Source organism: Megalobrama amblycephala, linkage group LG20 (genome assembly GCF_018812025.1).
Source record: "Megalobrama amblycephala isolate DHTTF-2021 linkage group LG20, ASM1881202v1, whole genome shotgun sequence".
NCBI lineage: Eukaryota > Metazoa > Chordata > Actinopteri > Cypriniformes > Xenocyprididae > Megalobrama > Megalobrama amblycephala.
In genome coordinates this window covers 1832617-1853526 of record NC_063063.1, presented here as the reverse complement: position 1 = coordinate 1853526, position 20910 = coordinate 1832617, and the positions used below count along the sequence as shown (strand labels likewise).

Genomic DNA, 20910 nt, shown 5'->3' with positions numbered 1-20910 from the left:
GACATGAACATCTTGAATGACATAGAGGTGAGTAAATTATCAGGAAATTTTAATTCTGAAGTGAACTAATCCTTTAAGTCTGGCAGAATAATCTGCAGTGGCGGCTAGACTTGCAAGTCTAAACTCTGGCTTTCTGAGACTATAAACTGAATGTGATTTTTCTTCGAGTAATCCAAATGAAATAATTAAACAATTGATCATTGATGATGCTTTTATTGGAATGGTTCTTTTCTGAAGCAACAATCCATTTAAATGGATTCATTCCAAAATGCACCCTGGAAAGTGATGCAATCAGCATTTGTCAAATACAACATTTTAAGCATATAAAACACATTAACTATGTTAATCTCTTAATTTTTACAATACTTTTCTGCTGTGAAAAATACTGTGGACTAGTGTATTTCCAAACCTCAAATACAAGATGTATCAAAATAATCTGTTAAATAATGATCAAATATTTGTATGAAAGCAAAGCTACTTTCAATAAGGCGCAAATCCAAATCTCAACCCTGCTGTTACAAATAGACAAGTGCTTTTAACAGTAAGAGAACTAGGTAATTGCCTTACTTTAAGAAGAAATAAACATTTACAATCCAAGACTTGTGTACTACAAACAAAGAACAGCATCCATACTATAAAAACTTTTCCACGTCACACCAGACTGCAAGATGGAAATGGTGAAAACTGCATTCATCTACAAACAAAACAAATCCCTGATTTCAGTCACATTCAATCTCTAGACCATCCACTGGTTCAGTCTGGATGTTGTCATCTCACACTATCAATTTCCTCTTCAGGTGTATGTTCTTGTGATATATACACTGGCTCAATGTAAGGATTTACTTCTTCATTATTTATCTGATAAAAGTCCTCCTGCATCTGTTTCCTGCTAGGTTCAAAGTCCTCCAGGTCATCGGGAGGAATCATAGATCCTCCAGTCCTGACAACAGACTTCTGTGATGATACGGGCACCGGAACAAACCCATGATACAGCATAAGTGATGGTGTGTTCATTACCTCCAATGGCGGAGCTTGTCGCAAAGCAGCCTCAGGAGACTGTACTGGCAGTTGCACATAACTTTTAGTTTCTGGGTCAAAGAAAGTTTTCGTTTTGACCTGTACTGGCATATCCACCAGAAAGTACTGTCCTGAGTCAGGGTCCTGTAAAAGCCTTCTCTGGGTGATCGGGAAGGACTGTGTTAGAAGATTAGTGGTTGGTGCATAAGTATGTTCAGTGCTGTTTTGGCGCAAAGGCAATGCCTTTGGAGTAGAGTAATGTGATCCATCTTTTGAACCACCAGTGCTACTTGACATGTTTTCGTGTTTTTCCCTTAGAAATCTATCCAGACTTTGAGTCCTATGTTCCAGTTTCTTGGGCAAATGTTTCTCATTGCTTCGACCTAATCGATCACTGTCATTACTTATATTGCCATTCTCCAAATGATCCCCGTGGTTTGATGTGCCATCAGTGCGATGGCCCTTTAAGTCACCAGTTTGGCTGGTTTGTCTTTCTTTGTCTTTGGTTGCATGTTGCAATTTTTTACTAGGTTCATTCTCTTCTATTTGACTCTTGTGACTACTGTGGCGTCTAGCATGCTTCTCACTTCTTTGAGGTTTGGGCTCAGTTGTGTCATTGAGATGCTCGCTGTGTTTACTGCTGATTCTGTCACTGCTGTGTTCTGGTCTGTCAAGTACTGGGTCGATGCTGTGGTGCCTCCTCTCAGCCTTGTGGCTGACACTTTTGTCACTGCTCCTCCCTTTACGCTCCCCTTTGCTTTTAGCTTCAGCCTTTTGTATCCTCCGTGTGGTGAGCTTCATGGCTCGGCGTAGAGCCTTTTCAGTTTTTGGAGGTACAACAGGTGGCTTGTTCTGACCATTACTGTCATTTCCGCTGCAGGCTGAAGCAGATCTCTCGCTGGGTGCCTTGGATCCCTCTGCATCCTCTGCTGGTGCAATGCCAGAGAAGTTCTCCTCCATCGTATCCCCTCCACTTGTTTCATAGCTGTCCAGGCCTTCAGATAAAGTGCTCACAGCAGAGCGCCGCTCCTCTTCCTCAGACACAGAGGCACTTCCAACAGACAGTTTTCCCTCTTTGACTGTGACCAGGTGATTTGTCGGAAGGGACAAGAAATGCATTGCTGGTTGGTTTGGTTGGGGGCTCTTGACTGATGGCATGGCAACTGGAGAATGGACACAGTCTTTGCAGAGGTCCAGATCTTGCTCATCTTTCTCAGGTCTATTCAAGTGGTCCTTCTGAGACAACTGTTGACCTATTTCAGGTTGATCCTTAGAGGAAGTATGACTGTGTGATATTTGTGATAAGTTTCTAGCTGACTCAATCAAGCTCTGCACCCATCCCCTTTTGTCTACATCACTCAGTGAAGAAACATCTGGCTCACTTTCATGGTTGCTTAAGGAGCAGGAATCTGTTGTTGGTTTCTGGAAATTCTCCTTCACCTTTCCATCAACTTTTTCTTTCATGTAGCAGACCTCTGCTTTACTTACCAACTCTTCAGGTTGTGATTGTGCCTCCTGTTCTGATTCATGCAATAGAGAGAGCTCACTTGAGTTTGAAGATCGACTGCTGTGATGTGTTTGTTTACCTTTTGATGAGGATACAGTATGAGATTGTCCAAGGATATCATATACTGTGATACTGTCCTTTCTGCCTTTGTCGGTTTTGAAAGAATCTGAGGACAGTGTTTCCGAGAGTTCCTCCTCATGTTCATCTACATTTTTTCCCTTTTCTGAGTTTGAAAGTCCAAGAAGTCCACTAAAGAAGTCTTTCACATAGCTTTTACAAGGACCTTTGGATTTGTTCTGCTTGTCTCTGAACTCTTTCGGACTTACAGAACCCCCCTCCTTCTCATTCGTTTTTACCTTGTTGTCTTGCATTTCTTCATTTGTGTTGTTTGTGAGATCATGTATAGCTTTTTGGAAGTCTTGGGTGACACTGTGTTTCCTCTTTGAATGTTCCTCACCACTTTCTGATTCTTTCGAGGAGCTGCTAGACTTTCTTTCACTCTCTGAATCCATCTCCTTGTAGATAATGGAGTAAGTCCCACTTTCAGGATCACTGACTGTGAGTTTTGGTGGAACAAATTTATGTTTCATTTTGTCTTTTGCAGCCTTTTCATTGGCTCCCTCTTCTGTAGACTTTTCGCAGCTTGTATCTTCGACAGGCTGACCTTTCTGAACATCCTTGAGGTTCACCTTATTTTCTTTGTCATATTTCTCTTTCAGAGCCGATACATTTCCTCTTACAGGGCCTCGATTCTTTGATTGTCTTCTTGACTGAACTTTCTTAACTTCCCTACTTTCCATTTCCTCAGTTTTAACTGCAGTGTCACCTTCTCTTTTGAAGTCAAAATTACTTTCTTTCTTTTCACCTAGTCTGTCATTACTTTGAGAATTACTTCTCCCTCTTCTTGGGGGTATCTCAGGTTTAAAGGAGCTAATGCCCAACTCTTCCTCACACTGTCCCACACTGCGAACATTGCTACTTTTTAATTGATCACCTGTTTTTGTGCATTTCTTTGCATGACTTATATTTTTATCCTTCAACTCTTTCTTTTGGCATGTTTTATCATCCTTGCTGACATTATCTGTGTTGCTTTTTTGATTGTTTAGGCACAATCTGTCTCTCTCATTATATTTTATAGGTCCTGCATGCTGGCACTGCCCAATAGATGCTTCCTGCTTACAGGGCCTGGCTAATTTTACCTCAGGCACATGACTTTCACCATGTTTGGCCATGTCTTCTGACATCGTTTGAACAGTCTGCCAGTTTGTTTTAAAAGCAGACACAGTATTCTGACCTTTGCCATCTTTTGCACTTTTCCCCGTCTCATTCAGCATGAACATACTAGACAGTTGGTCCTCTCCACTGGTGGGTAACTCACTACCACCTTGAGGTTTTTCACAATCGACTCTTTTTATATCAATGAGTGAACATCCTGCATTTGAGACCTCTTTACTTTTCAACTTTCTTTGCTCTCGTTCAGCAATTACTTCCTCTAAAGCCATTTTGGCAAGGTCGTACTTATCGACAACAGCATTCTCTTTCTTTAAGGGTGCATTTATCTTATTAGGCACCTGTTCCATTGATGCAAATAGTGCTCTCTTTTCAGAAATGTTTCTTTTCATTATTTCAGAGTTTCCTTTTTGCTCTCTTTGAGTTTCCAAACCACTCTTTGATGTCACACTGCTCTGGTCTTTAGCTGTGTTAGCCTCTCCTCTTACATGAACCCTTTCTTTCAATGGTGGTCCATCCATTACTTTATCTTTATGTGTGTTTGCATTATGCGTCTCTTGTCTTATCTCTTTTGTTTTTGCATTTTTGGAATGCCTGGACCACTTGTCATTTTCTGTTTTATCCTGTATAGTCAACAGTGCATTGGAACTATCATTATCATGATGAGTATCATCATCTGTACTTACAAATCTCTGACTTTTAATGTAGTTGTTCTGTCGTGCAGAAAAGACATGCTTTGCTCCTGCCTCCTTTCCGTGTGGTTCCTTGTCTTTTACGGGGCTTTTCTGTGCACTGACTGTTCCTCCAGGTTTCAACCTGTCTGTAATTTGATTTGTACCATCACTAATGACTTGCTCTTCCAGGTTTGTTAAACTTGCACTCAGACCTTTACCAGATTTGTTTTCAAGAGACATTTTGCTATGTAAACCAACAATGGGTTTTGGGGCATTTACCATTGACTCCAAGGGATTAGTTTTGCTTTGCAGCTCTGCACCTTTAAACAGTTTACTTGGATAATTATGCTCAGTGTCATGATCTTTGCTGACTTTATCTGTGAAAGCCTTATTACTGGTGTCAACCACAGTTTGAGCATTTGCTCTAATATTAATCTCCTCAGGACTAGTTTTTCTGTAAAGTTGCAATGAGGGGTAAGATGCCTTGTTAGATGCAGGGCTCCTGTTTGATTTTAATTTTCCAGATTGAAGCAGACTTAATGCCAAATAGTCATCTGGCATCCCGCCATTTGCAGGAGAGCAAGTTTGAGTGTCTGCGGTTTCCAACAAGGGACTCATCTGAGAGATGATGGCTTTGTGACGAGCAGGTGAAATAGTTGTAGCTCCTGAAATCTCTGGTATTTCAAGCCCATCTTTTGACACTTCAGGCTGGAGAGACCCTTTGCTTTGATTTGCCACATCCAAACCTTTAAACTTAGGTGGACTGTACATTGTCTTAACCCGTTTTCTATTGTCTTTGAGATTGAACAACAAGCTTGATGCGATGGATTTGTACCCCTCTCTCTTAATCTCAGGTGACGGATGCAATTCTCTCTCCGGGAGTGGTGGGACCTCGAGGGCAGTGGGTGAGAGCAGTATCTCTGAGGTTCCTGTCCCATGTCTGGAGGGTATCACTGGTGTCAACAGCTGTGAAATACTGAAAGGAGTAGAACTAGCGGAGGTCTGGTCCTCTATTGTCTTCACTTCTTTAAATGCCTGTGCGCTCCCATCTTCAGCGCTTGTTGAGTTGATGGAATGCCCCACAGGAGCAGCGCTTTTTGCTCTACTTCTGCTTTTTCGCCAGGGAACGCAAGGTTCTACCCTTTCTGAATTACATCTCTGTTCAGAGGCAAGCGGAGGGGCCTTTGTAGGAATATTATGCTGGATGTGCTTGGACTCTTTCTCTGGTTTTGGGGGTACACTAGGTGCTGCGGATTGTACAGATGCAAGCTGTGAATGAGCCTCACTTTGTTTAGGGCACTTTTCGACTTCTTTTTCCACTGATGGGGGGAAAGTTAATTGATAGTGTCCATGTGCCGCAGTTAATTCTTTGTAAAGAGGTGAATCATACCACTCAGGTGGCCTATTGCTTAACATAATCTCCGATATGTGCTCCTGACCAATGGAGAATTTATTAAAATCCCTCCATGACAAGAACGGACTGAATTCACTGTGGAGGAAAAAGTTGATGCAATTCAGTTTTCTCAGTTTGTTGTTTTTGCTGTGTTTACACTTAGAGGATTTTCCAGAGGGAAGCGATGCATCCTTGCTTGATTTCTTGCCAGACCCTTTTTCATCTGATTTTAGATGATTCTTGGCTTGGGAAAGATGTTCCGCTGTTAAACTGTGGTAATCTGCAGAAAACTCAGAGAGCTCTCTTTGGATGCTGAGTAGAGCCGATTTGTCCCATGAATCACCATTTGTCATCTTGGTGCTCTCACCATTCTTTTTGGCTGAAAATACTGCAAAAAGTGCAGAGTCTTTGGATGACTTGTTTGATCTACTCAATAAATCATTCGCTCCATTTAGGGGGTAAGAATTAAGTTTTTTGACAGCAGAAACTGAGCTCTCCTGAGTCTTTTTTGAGACGTCCTCCACCACTGGCTTGTGGCAGCTGACTGGAGAAGGGGAAAACTCTGAGTCATTGTAGATTGCTTCATCTCCGATGCACAGACTCTTGAAAGCTCGATCCGTCAGGCTCATGACCTCACGGTCTATTTCATCCATAAAGCTATCGAGATAGCGGAGGTGTTGCATGTTTGTCCTTTGACGTTTCTCCTGGTTGCTCATGATGAATGTGTTTGCCCAGTTTCTTCAGTCTGATGCAGAATTGACCTGGCTTGACACTTCTTGCATTGTCATCACCACATATTGGAGATTACATTGTGATATTCCTGCAGAAAAAGGAAACAGAAAATATATCGGTTTGTGCAATCACAGTCAAAAATCATTTAAAAACTGCTATAAAAAAATATTGTTTTGACCTCAGATGTGGTTGGTAATCCATCCTGTGACTATGTACAGTAAAGAAAGATACACCATGCCAAACACCAACTATTTTTAGAAGAAGGCAGATGTCTCTCTGCCCTTTCACATACACAGGCCACCTGCACAACCCTTGGCAATCGTTTGTTAAAACAAATGGATTTTCAAACTATACAGAGGATTTTTCAGTGTGCCCTGTTCAACAGATCTACTTTTTTAAAATGGAATACTTCTATACCTGAAATGTCAACATTGTTGAATCGTGTCAAAGACGTTATCCAACTTTTTTTTTTTTTTTTTTTTTTGGCATTATTTACAATCCTGACAACACAAATTAGTCATCATGCAGTCATTTGTTTGCAGCTGCTGTACTGTGTGGTTGATCCTGGTATAACTCATTAACCCATATTTATCCTCTGACCCGAATCCGTTAACCAGCACTCATCACAGCTTATATCTGTCATGGAATGGGAATGTGTCTTAAAAGAGCAGGTTTCAGACTACAATATAGCATTATAACACATTTCTGTGTAATTCTTGGAATGTCATCTCAGAAAGCTCAAGTGCTGACCATGCAAGGACAAACCTTGAGATATATTTATGAGCATTTAAAGGCGTGCACTAAGTGGCCAAGAAGTTTTGGGCAGCACAACATTTTTCCACCGCCCATAATTCTGTATCAACTTGCAGTCGGGGTAATTTCCCCCACATCTGTTACTTTATTTATGTGAAAGAAGATCTACAGTACAGTGATAAAGCCCTGACTAACCTCAAGGAAAGTTCTTCAAAATAACAGACTGTTTATCATCAAATTATGAAAATGTGGAAGAGCAGCTGCGCTCAACAGATCTTAGCTTTTTATTATTGAAAGGAAAATATAATTTACTCTAAGAAAATTTAAAACAGAGCTCCTGTCAGGAAAGTAAGCACATGTGCTGAACTACATTAATTTGACAGTAACAGAGTAATGGCCTGTTTAAGTTTATTCCTTACCTTTTTTGAGGTTCTGTATTTCATCCTTGAGCAAATCCTTAAAGGTAAATTTCACACAAGCCACCAAGTGAAGTCAGACTTCTCTGTTACTCCATAAACGAACACTACGAAAATGAACACGACCTGAAGCTCATGGTAGAAATCCATGTTCAAGTAAGCACTTGAAGGAGGCTGAAGAAGGAACTGAACACACCCTACCGAAATAGTTGCCGGCAAGGCCAGCGCTGTAACACAGGAAGAAGTTAGTGAGCGCAAATAACTGAGTGACTGTTTGGTGTCGAGTGGGTGACAGATGAAATAGAAATGGTCATCTGCTATTTTGGTACCGCTAGCTTGAAGACCTTAGCTGTCTATACCTCTCCAGTCCTTCAGAGACTACAACATTTCACATTAACACAGCAGCTCTGAACACATGGGATGTTGTTGTATGGTGGCTGGGCTGGGTAGGAGTCATTTGTCTCACAAACAGGGCAGGCAAATATAGCACCTTGCATCACCCCACAGCAGTGTCACCAAACTCAAAGTGTAGGATGAGTGGCTAATGGAGTCTGATTACCATGACAGGCCGCCCACAGTTGTTAAGCAGGTCCTGCTTCTGTCTTTCTAGTATTTCTGCCTCCAGCCGCTCAGACTGAGAGGAAAACATATTTGCTCATACTCTTTTTAACAGTGCTCTTCGTTGACAACGTTACCGGTTAAAGAAAGTTGTAATTAGAACATATAATGCTGGCCAGATTCTAACCTGAAACTTTTTTAAAACACATTTTTTTTCCCTGACATGGCCTCTCTCTTTTAAAGCAGACCTATTATGCCCCTATTTACAAGATGTAAGTCTTTGGTGTCTCCAGAATGTGTCTGAAGTTTCAGCTCAAAATACCCCACAGATCATTTATTATAGCTTGTCAAATTTGCCCCTATTTGGGTGTGAGCAAAAACACGTCGTTTTTGTGTGTGTCCCTTTAAATGCAAATGAGCTGCTGCTCCCGCCCCCTTTCCAGAAGAGGGCGGAGCTTTAACAAAGCTGGAAAATCTCACGCAGCCAAAATGACGACGGTGTTCAGCCTTACATTGTTCAAACTCGACACTGATGGAGAGACTCAGGAAGAAGTTACAACTTTTAGAATGAAACTGGACGTTTCTGAATGGTTAGTGGATAAATTTATGGATAAATAAGTTGATTCAACTCATCAACTTAGATCTTCACCAGTTGTGGGCAGGGCTTCCCCCGTAAGAGTAGGGGGAAATCTGAAACCACGCGTTTGGAGAGACTGTTTATGATTTATGGGGATTATAAAAAAGGACTGGGTTGATTTTTACCATTATAGGCTGGTTGTTTACACACACTGTTGACACATCTGTGTTCAAACACCTTCATAAAAGTGAATTTTGATTTTCATTAACCTTTAATGCTTCATTATGTAATTTATTTATGTGGCTATGCTCTTCACACCTACACAGTATGATAGAGAGTTATTTTAGTGGCTCTATTTGAAGCAGCCTGTATTTCATACAGTAATGGCCTGCCTTTCTTTCTGACACACCTTTCATATCTCAGCTTATCTGTCACACGCCTGTTTCTCCACTGTACAAGGCCAGACTCTCAAGAATATTGATAGTGCTTTTCAGAGTTTTAACAGTAAAGTCCTGCTCATGATAACTATAACCATAAAGTTTAAATAATCATTCTAATTCTATGAGGATATGAGAAAATCCAAATTACATATTGATAACAACACAGAGGAATGATATAATCACTTTTGAAGCAACTTATTCCAGCTGATGAATGATGAAAACATCGACAGCCAATCAGAATCCATCAGACTTTAATGAGTTCAAGCATTTAAAGTTGCAGAGGACAAAACGTTTTTTTGCAAAACTTTTTTGCATCTTTCATGCATTGCTTTGGATGCTAATATAGTTATCGTTATATTCATTTTTATAGTTTTCTTAAAACATTAAAACAAATGTAATCAAATATTGGCAGAAAACTGATAAAGATTAAGTAATAATGATAAAGTATTTAACAAACAGAAATTTAGGCAATATTTGTTAAAGAAATAGTTCAACTAAAAATGAATGTTGAAAATTAACATTAATTAATATGTTTAATAAATGAAGATTTATTAATACATTTTCTGAATAATAATTAAACAACATTATCAGTTGCTTATTAATAAATGTTCACCTTTTGATTATTATTGTTGCCTCTAGCAATTATGTGTCTGATTTTTAATTTCCAACATATTTTGGGTTCATTTTAAGCCAGACATATATGTCTGGCTTAAAACGAACCCAAAATATTTTGGAAATATATATATATATATATATATATATATATATATATATATATATATATATATATATATATATATATATATATTAATTATAGTTGGGTTAAATAAAACTGCCCAGAAGGTTGGACAAACATTTAACCCAGCTTGGGTTGTTTTTAACCTTGCATTTTTTTAGAGTCTCTGTTTAAATGAAAGTAAATGTGCATTCAACGAGATGCAAGCATTTCTCAATTGAGGAAACACCTTTTGGGCAAAAATTCTGCAAAATCAACAAAAATGAGTGAAAATATCAGCTCTGCATCAGGTCACACACATGCATATATTTGTCCACAAAATGTATGTCGTTCCTGTACATGATTCATGTGTAATGGGGAAAGTCCCTTCCTAATAATATTTAGGGTGTAAGACTCTGCGTCAGCAGTCAGAACACTGTATAGAGTACATTTCCCCTTTACCATCTGCTAATGTGAACCTCAAGGGGAGGAAGGTCACAAGGAGAGGGCAGACTCTATCCTTAGCAACCCGGTCTCACCGTTTCCAAAAGGCTCTCATGTCCACTCAACCTCTTATACCAGAGCGAGCACGCAAGGCTATAATAGGACAACTGGACTCTGTAGCTCTAGGGGGAGTCCAGGGTGGCAGCAGAGAGGAGCGTGATGGACGTCCACACATGGGCCGGCAGTAAAGCAGCCGCGCCAGCTATCATTCATTGCATTGGGACTGGAGAATGCTCGACCATCATGGTAGCCAATAAATACTAGCATGTCTGATGCGCTGGCCTCAACATGCACCCGCTGCCCGCAGAATGACTGCCAACGTTGAGGTTCATGTTACTGTTGTGTATTGACTGCCATGCTGGATTCAAGAGGGAGAATGTATGTAAATGTAACAACATTAGCGCCTAAAGAAATAGTTCACCCAAGAAAAAAAACATGACTTTCTTTCTTCCGTGGAACACAAAGGAAGATGTTTATATCCGAATGTCCAGCTGCTCTTTTCCATACAATGAAAGTGCAATTTTAGTCTGTTCCCCACTTATAAACCTAGTAGTGAAATATTATTAAACAAACTGTTCTCTATTGTAACAAATTTTTAATATGTAATTTATTCCTGTGATCAAAGCTGAATTTTCAGCATCATTACTCCAGTCTTCAGTGTCACATGATCCTTCAGAAATCATTCTAATATGATGATTTGATGCTCAATAAACATGTCTGGAAACTGTTACATTTTTAAAGGATTCTTTGATCAATAGAAAGTTAAAAAAAACAGCATTTATTTGAAATAGAAGCTTTTGTAACATTATAAAATGTCTTTACTGTCACTTTTGATCAATTTAGTGCATCTTTTCTCGATAAACGTTTATTTGATATATATATATATATATATATATATATATATATATATATATATATATATATATCAATAGTAGGCTGCAAATGGGTCATTGACGAAGGTTTTTAAAATTGTAAAAAAAACTACAAAAAAAAAAAACATAATAAAACTTCAAAATTAATGTAATCTCTATTAAGTGTTAACAATGAGATTGTGGTTTTTATAATCAATTAACACTGCTTTTGTCATTTTTTACAAGATGGACAAAATTTGTCACCAAAAAGTCATTTGGTTTAACCAAAATTTCGGTTTTACTAAATGACACTTGGTTATACTGAATGACGATATTTTCAAACAATGCTAACAGGCTGATATTTAGCAAAAGGACAATAAAACATTTTATATTTAGTACAAGTTTTTAACATTTTCCAACATTTTTCATGTTTTATAGCAGTTACACCGAATGACCTGATGTTTCAGGACATGCATATGAGCGAGTGAAAACATTAATTTTTCAAATAGTTTAAAGATAGTTATTTACTTTGCTTCATGACCATGTGGTGCATGCAGGTGTTTGAATGATGTCACATCCTGTCACATGATATTGGCCACATGACTCAATCCAAAATGGTCCCTTTATATTGGTTACTCCGAATGACATCAATGAAATTCATTTTTCTGGACATTCTTCCTCATAACAAAGCAACGACTATATAAAATTTGAATACCATTTTGCACTATGTTGATATTTGATGTTATAAAATCATGCCAGAATAAAAAAATACATACATTTACTACACTCTGATATTTTAATCACAAATGAAATAGCTGTATTGGCCTTTGGACGGTTAAACCAAATGACCTTTTGACACTTAAAAATCTTTAAAATAGCTTTATATGTAGCAAAATATAATTAAAACCTTTTGAATTCAATAAAAGAAATCTAGTTGTACTATTTTACATACTTTGGATGTTATATCTTTGTTTTTTATTATTATTATTAAAGCCTTTGGACAAAAAAATTACCTGTCACATCATTGAACCAAATATTAACATCAGTCATGAAATGAATTTAGTTTATCATGCAATTGAAATATGTATTAGCATTAAAAAAACAAGGAAATTCCATCCATGGTTCAATATCAATTCAGAGATAAACATTTCTCAGAACATCCAGCTCACAGAGTGAGTCAATTGCAACACTGACTCATTGCAACAGATCCAATTAATATGAAACGTTCATGTTCAAAGCCCTGAAGGCCGAGTAATATCTGGAGCCGAGGCAGACTTCAGTTGAGACATCAAGATGTCAACAAATCACCTTGTGATGAAAACAAATCACACAGCAGTACGACATTTCTGAGATGATGCATGTGATTCACAGATCTAAGGATGTACAAATACCCAATCTGCCAAAGTTAAGCAATGGCAGTGTGATGTAAAATCATGTCTAACATTGTTTAGCTATGAAGTTTACCACTAAACCACCTCACTATACTATCATTCGTCCACTAGAAAGTTGTCAAACACAAGCTGTCATTATCACACTCTACTTCAGCTGTAGTATACTTATTAAAATATAAGATTATTATCCTGGTTTTATTTGTTTTGTGTGGTATGTTGATCGAAAACAGCATTTAAAAAAAAATCAATAATATAGAAGTGTCATTCCTTTGTCTTAAGAAAAATGTTGTTTACTATTACCAAAAGAGATCCTTTACACCCTCAGCTTTTCTCATACTGCGAATATAAATAGCAGACAAAGAGCTCTTGTTGTTATGGTTTAAGAGATTATGATAAGCATTTTGGGTAGACGGAGGTTGGGAGGTGTTTCTGCACACAGTTTACCACGTGCTACTGGACCGACACCAGCCTGTAAGTATTTATGGAAGTTCACAAGTGTGTTTGTTTGGAAAGACAAGAAATGGAATGTTGAAGTTATATTGAAAGGCACCGCTTTACTCTTTGAGTGCAAAAATACCACCTGAAAATGTTTTCATTTTCAACTAATGGTAAGTAAAAGGTGTTTAACCTTCAGAAAATGTTGATCGCCATCCCTAGGAGGACAAACTAATTTCTGAAAATATAAAAATATGAACTTGTTTTATTGAGTCCCAAGCCCTGAAAGGTTTGGCTCTGGAGTTGAAACAAATGTGTGGCGAACAGAAACAGGAAGTGTGTTATAACTTTTGCATACATACAGCTGAAGTTTCATCGAAATCAGTTTGTGTGTATTGTAGGAGGCCAATCACATGGATGTGACTATTGTGAGTCAAAGTCATAGCGCCAACAACTGGCAGCAGGAAGTGTGTCACTTTCAAAATGCTTTGAAATCCTATCACCCTCCTATTTTTACTCGATTTGCTTCAGTCTTCGTCAGAATAATGTCAAGACACTGTGAAAAGATTCTTGATATCTTGAATACTGTTGTCATGGCAACACTGAGGGTTTCTGAGGCACTTAGCATGCTTCAAATTGCATGAAACTTGACACATACATCAGAGTTGCCAGGCAGAAGACATAGGCAAAGCCTTAGAAATGGGGTGTGGAGGAGCTATAGCGCCACCTTTTGTCTAAAGTTGGTGGTTAGTTTTACCTACAGTCACCAAACTCCGTGCATATTTTGTTCTTATCGAGCCGGACAACTTTCTAATTTACAGTCACTAGCTCCAGCCAACGGGAAGTCAGCTGTTTGTGTTTGAATGTGGATTTTTTGAACCAAGCTCTCAATTTTTAATTACTGCTCCAAAGGCCATCATACAATTCACACCAAACTTTTTCAACATGAAGTCAAGACATTGAGGATGCTAAATTGCGTATGGATTTTGAATATCTCAAACGGTTTGGCTGTGGCGAGGCAACGTATTTATGCCGAAAAAAGGGAAACAGGAAGTGTGTATATTGATGAAACTTCAGCTGTGTGTTCATTGTGTGAGATCAATCATATGAATGTGACTATTGTGAGTCAAAGTTATAGTGCCACCAACTGGCAACAGGAAATGTGTCACTTTCAAAATGCTTTGAAATTGCCTTCTTATTTTTACCCAATTACATGGCAGATGTAGACCTGTGAAAGGATTCTTGATATCTTAAATACTGTTGCCATGGCAACACATCAAACTTTTATAATATTCTTGGGTGTTTTTGAGACTCTTAGCATGCTTCAAATTGCATGAAACTCAACACACACATCAAAGCTGTCGTCCAGTAGACATGGGCAAAGCCTTAGAAGTGGGTGGGGAGGAGGGGCTCTATAGCACCACCTTTTGACAAAAGTTGAGGGGTTAGTCTTACCTACAGTCACCAAACTTAGTACATATATTGTTCTTATTAAGCCGGACAACTTTATAATTTGCAGTCATTAGCTCTGACCAACAGTAAGTCAGATATTTTGGTTTGAATGTGAATTTTTTTGAATAATCAGGATCTGATTTTTTAAGTACTCCCCATAGGAGATTCATGCAATCGCCACCAAACTCAGTCAATATGAATCAAAGACACTGAAGATGCTACATTGCAAACAATTATAAGATATCTTGAGCAGTGTTGCCATGGCGAGGAATTAAAGTAATGACAAAAAAGGGAAACAGGAAGTGTCTAATATCACGTGAAATCATTTTTTGATTTAAATTAAATTAAGCTTGTAAGTTACCCACCATGCACAGGTTTCCTTATGCCACCGGTGTCGCAGTGCGCCAGGGCTTGGGCCCGTCATCGCTGCTTGCAGCTACATTTATTATTGTTCTCTTTTATAAGGTTTGCAACCTTTATACAAAACTTTGGGGTGTGTAAATACAGTATTTATGTGATTTTGTTAAACACAAGTAAATATCTACATAAAAAGAGGAAACAATTGCTATCACAATTTATCACGCAGAATACAGTCCAAAAGTCCCATTTTAAGATGGCCAGTGGTCAACGACCTTTTCATCCTCTTAAATGAATAAGCATGTTAGAATTTAAACATGGTAAAACATCTTAGTCAAGCTGAGAGTTTGCACTATGTTGAGCTCTTAGAATACAGATGTAACTATAGACATACCTTTGAGGCATTGACAAGGGAACAACTGACAATTAAACATTGCTATTAAACATAGCAAGACACTTTGCATGAACCTCCCAGAATGTCCGGTTGGCTATATATATACTATATATATATATATATATATATATATATATATATATAAACATCAGCCTGTGAAGCTCTCAGAGGTCAGAATTGATATGAATAGCAATTATGCAATAACCCTCAAGTAAATACATTGCTAATACAGTGCTAAGCCCCATCAGATGATAAAAAGATTAAAGCTCTATCACTTTACAATAAAGCCCCATTAGTTAATGCATTAACTAAAAATAACTAACAATGAGCAATTCATTTCTTACCATTTTATTACCATTAGATGATAAAAATACAAAAGCCTTTATGTGTAAAGCATTGTCATAATGTATGTTATAATGCATATTTTCATATTTTTCAAAGTTAAAATACATTATAATATTCACAGATTCCTTGTTACATCAGAAATTGGTTGTTTGTCACGTGTTTTAATGCATTATACTTTCTAAAGGTGTGTCCAATGAATAGATCAGTATTGTAACTGCAGGTTTGTGAGATCATACAATGCATTATAAGGCATAATTAATGCATTAAAAAAATAGTGTTACTAGCTTTGACAGTTACAGCATTGCCTGTTTTAGCTCATTATTTTAACAATTCAGACCACAAATTAGTCACTCTGATTGTAAAACCTAATATAATGATGTTAATGTCATTTTTGTGTAAATGTGAAGCTTCCCAAAGCTGGGATAACCTGACACCCGTTTGAGCAGCTGCGGGAACGGACGGCCAAGGCCATGATTATAAGTTGCTATGGTAAGGCCAGTCTCTGCAGGCAGTTTATCGACACAAAATAAAACAAGGTGGCGTGTTTTGCGGTTTCTGAATGCTCCATTAATCCTCCATGTTTGATATGCCAACCTGTTAGTGCTTGTATAGCAGACATGCACTGCTGACCACCGTAAGGCCCCCTGAAGAGTGAGTCTGCATTCTTTCCAGCAAAAGACTTATTTGTGACCTTTGACTGTGTAACAAGAACCTGTTGATAGAAGCCTGTGCATAGAGCATGTACTCAAGTATATCCATCTAGAAACATTTAAAAGCTGCTCTGGTTCTTTAGGCTCATCTATAGCAGCATGATAACAACATTTTGAGAAGCTGTGTTAGATCTAGTGGTCTGGCTGTACATGCATAAATGTTCTCATATAACATATCTCAGTTAATAACATCAGGATACCAAAATGCTGGGATAAAAACAACCCAAGTTGGGTTGAAAATGGACAAATGCAGCGATTGGGTTGTTTTAATTACACAGCATGTTGGGCAAACATTTAACATTTTTAACCCAGCATTTTAAGAATGTAATTATGACAGAATGTTGAGAATGTTTGGATGAATTACAAATATAATTTTAAATGTACACTATCCTTAAAAAGTTTAGGGTTGGTAAGATTTTTAAATGTTTTTTAATGGAAGTATTTTCTGCTCATCATGATATAATTCCATAATTCATTTAATTGGTCAAAAATTACAGAAAAAAACAGTGATGTTGAGAAATATTATTAGAATCTAAAATAACTGTCTTCTATTTGAATGTATTGTAAAAAAAAAAAAAAAAAAAAAAAAAAGTGATATATATTAAAGCTGAATTTTTAGTCTTAAGTGTCACATGATCCTTCAGAAATCACTCTAATATGATTCGCTGTAAAAAGAAACATTCTGATTATTATCAAACAGTTGTGTGGCTAAATATTTTCATGGAAATGTGATACACTTTTTCTCAGTATTTCTTTGATGAACAAAGTTCAAAAGAACATTTATTGGAAATAGAATCTTTTGTAACATTATAAATGTCTTAACTGTCACTTTTGATCAATTTAATGCATCTTTGCTGAATAAAAGTATTAATTTCTTTAAAAAAAATTCATGTGTTGTGGTCAAACCTTGCACTTATATTTGATTCAGTGGTCTAGCTGTGCCTGCAATATCACAAATGTTCTCATATAACATATCTCAGTTAATAACATCAGGATACCAAAATGCTGGGATAAAAACAACCCAAGTTGGGTTGAAAATGGACAAACGCAGCAATTGGGTTGTTTTAATTACACAGCATGTTGGGCAAACATTTAACATTTTTTAACATTTTTAACTCAGCATTTTAAGAATGTAATTTGACAGAATGTTAAGAATGTTTGGGTGAATTACAAATATAATTTTTAAAAAGTTTGGGGTTGGTAAGATTTTTAAATGTTTTTTTTTTGATGGAAGTCTTTTCTCCTCACCATGATATAATTCCATAATTCATTTAATTGGTCAAAAAAAAAAAAAAAAAAAAACAGTGATGTTGAGAAATAAAAAAAAAGTGATATATATTAAAGCTGAATTTTTAGTCTTAAGTGTCACATGATCCTTCAGAAATCACTGTAATATGATTCGCTGTAAAAAGAAACATTCTGATCATTATCAAACAGTTGTGTGGCTATATATTTTCGTGGAAACGTGATACATTTTTTCTCAGTATTTCTTTGATGAACAAAGTTCAAAAGAACAGCATTTATTGGAAATAGAATCTTTTGTAACATTATAAATGTCTTAACTGTCACTTTTGATCAATTTAATGCATCTTTGCTGAATAAAAGTATTAATTTCTTTTTAAAAAAATCATGTGTTGTGGTCAAACCTTGCACTTACATTTGATTCAGTGGTCTACTGTGCCTGCAATATCACACATGTTCTCATATCACATACCCCAGTTACTGAGCTCTAGTTGCAAAACAAATTGGTGCAACAGATCTCGCTGCAATGCATGTATGTCTCAAAACATTGACTGGTAATTGAATGGAGCATTTTGAGCCTGATCCGATTCTTTAACTTGCAAAGTGTGATGCTTAATGAGCATTTGAAATTACAGAATGGACATATCTCGTTTTGTGGTTTAAAATGCACTTGATACTGTTTTTTAGAAACAATTATCCCCTAATGGAAAGAACATTGAAGAGCTGCACGCTTATCATCAGCATCTCATCTTATCTAGAAATCACTTGGTGAACGTACAGGAAATGGTTTTATTTCAAAAGCAGCACAGCAGAAACTAACGCAAAACAACCAATGTTAGAGACAGACATGAAAAGACGTAAAAATGTCTGAACATGCAAGATTCTGCTCAGCCTTCTGCTTTATATTCACCATCGGTAAGTAGTTTTCATTCAGTTCATTGAAGTTGTGTTGCTAAAATTCTTGTTTTTATTGGTATTCAAATCTGTGACATCAAATTATATATAAACAGAATTAAAGACTGAATGATGATTTTTATGCTTGATTATTGATAAGATGCTTGAGAAGGTCCACCAAACCAAAAGTGTGTTGGACACAGAAGCACATTTTGGCCTAGAATATTGAATGAATTATTTCTTTGTGACAGATAAACTACTTACAATCTAGGTCAACACATATTCTAATATCATCAAGTGTGTGACTGCATGTATCAATTACAGATCTGATGAAACTCTATAAAGATGTTATATATTGTAATATGTGTTGACCTAGCAAGTAGTTTATTTTTAGCATTAATTTGTCTTTTGCATTTTTTGAGAAAGGTTTGCACGTCTCAGTGTTAAATAGGAAGTGATGTCGCAATCACTGATTTAATCTTACTTCCTCTCGATCAGGTGATTTGTGCTTTCAAACTGCTAATAAAGAGACACTGATTTACTTTATGAAGCTAAAAACAGGCCTATATGACAAAATAAACTTTTGCTACAGTATTTTTGGTAATACTTTACATAAATGTGACCTATTATGACTCTTTTTACAAGATGTAATATAAGTCTCTGGTGTCCCCAGAATGTGTCTGTGAAGTTTCAGCTCAAAATACCCCACAGATCATTTATTATATTTTTGAGTGGAAGGAAAAACATGCTGTTTTCATGCATGTATCATTAAATGTAAAAGCTGCTGCTTTACAGAAGAGGGCGGAGCCTGTACAGCTCATGCCTCGGACACTCTGACAAAAACAAAACAACAAAACAGACTTATCGCGGTCACACACACAAGACATTGCAGTTCTTTATCATCACGAAAGTCTATTATCTGAATGCGTTTTAAAGCCATATCAGTCTAAACTGATCAGTTACAACCGAAGCATGCGCACAGAAAGATGGCTGTCAGACGGTGAGTATAAAACTAACTAATTTTTTTACATCTTATTGCGCTTAAACGGTCAAATACACACAAGGCTATGCCAAAAGCACTCAGTTATGTCTGTGAACATCAAGTAAAGAAATTGCATATATTAGATCTGTGTAAGCAGCGTAATATACAGTATCTACTGTTGTTAATATGAACCAAACGACAAAAGAAAAACAGAAAATCTCTCACTGGCTTATTCTGAAACACCGATTATGATTTATGGGGATTTAAAAAAAAGAGGAGTTGGTGGATTTTTACCATTATACGGTGGTTGTTATGTTTAAACACCTTGCAAAAGTGAATTTTGCATAATAGGTCCCCTTTAAAGTCTTTATGTATATTGCATTATAAATGTAAGTTAAAATGCATTATAATATTTGCAGATTACTTGTTACATCTGAAATTGGTTGTTTGAATGGCCAAAACTCATAAAAATGTTTTCTGTTTTTAGCTGAAAATGGTATCTTGTAAACAGTTCAAACTAAAAAATGTCGCTAAATGAGACACAGGTGAACACAATGGGTTGCTATGGAAACAAACAATCACATGTTAGGAAACTAGGTCAAACTAAACATGGGAACAAGTGGCTGTCTACACCACATCATTTTCAACTAAAAACGGAAAACTTTTTATGCGTTTGGTCTACACGAAGATAAAACTTATAATCTTATTTTTACTTCACTCTAAAAAATGCTGGGTTAAAAACAACCCAAGTTGGGTTAAATATGGACAAACCCAGCAGGTTGGGTTAAAGGGCACCTATTATGCCCTCTTTCACAAGATGTAATATAAGTCTCTGGTCTGGTCAAGTTTTAACTAATTTGCCCCTATTTGGGGGTGAGCAAAAACATGCCTTTTACTATATTACTATATTGCTGGCTAAAAAAATAAATCCAAAATTGGTTGAAAAAAATGGCTGGGTGAAAACAACCCAATCCCTGGGTTTGTCCATATTTAACCCAACATTTTTTAGAGTGTTTGTTGTGTAAAAACTAAGCCAAAACAGAGCATATAAATGTGACATTAATATTATTTCAAGGCAACATAATAATCTGATACATTTTAAATAAGGATACACTATTGACTGATCTCTTGCAGATTGCTTGTTGGTGACACGTGTGAAGGGACAAGACTCTTCAGGTGATGAACCAGGTAGAAGATTAAACAAACTCAGAAACCAAACCCATTTATAGAGCTGATAAGTGTCCTAATTAGATGATGTTTTCTTCCTCCGAGCCTCAGAAATAAAATATGCGGTCATAGGAGCAGGGATTGGCCTTTTCTTCTCCATCTGCTTTCTGCTAA

General features: G+C 37.0%; 1 protein-coding gene across 1 annotated transcript; it reads right to left on the bottom strand.

The window, feature by feature from the left end:
* Positions 1–193: 193 nt before the first annotated feature.
* On the bottom strand, positions 194–8197 carry LOC125255593. The gene is made up of 2 exons (XM_048170940.1): positions 7726–8197; positions 194–6641 (listed from the first exon to the last, which is right to left on the bottom strand). The coding sequence occupies exon 2, from the start codon at positions 6535–6537 to the stop codon at positions 769–771; it is 5769 nt and encodes a 1922-aa protein (XP_048026897.1). The 5' UTR covers positions 6538–6641; positions 7726–8197; the 3' UTR covers positions 194–768.
* Positions 8198–20910: the final 12713 nt, after the last annotated feature.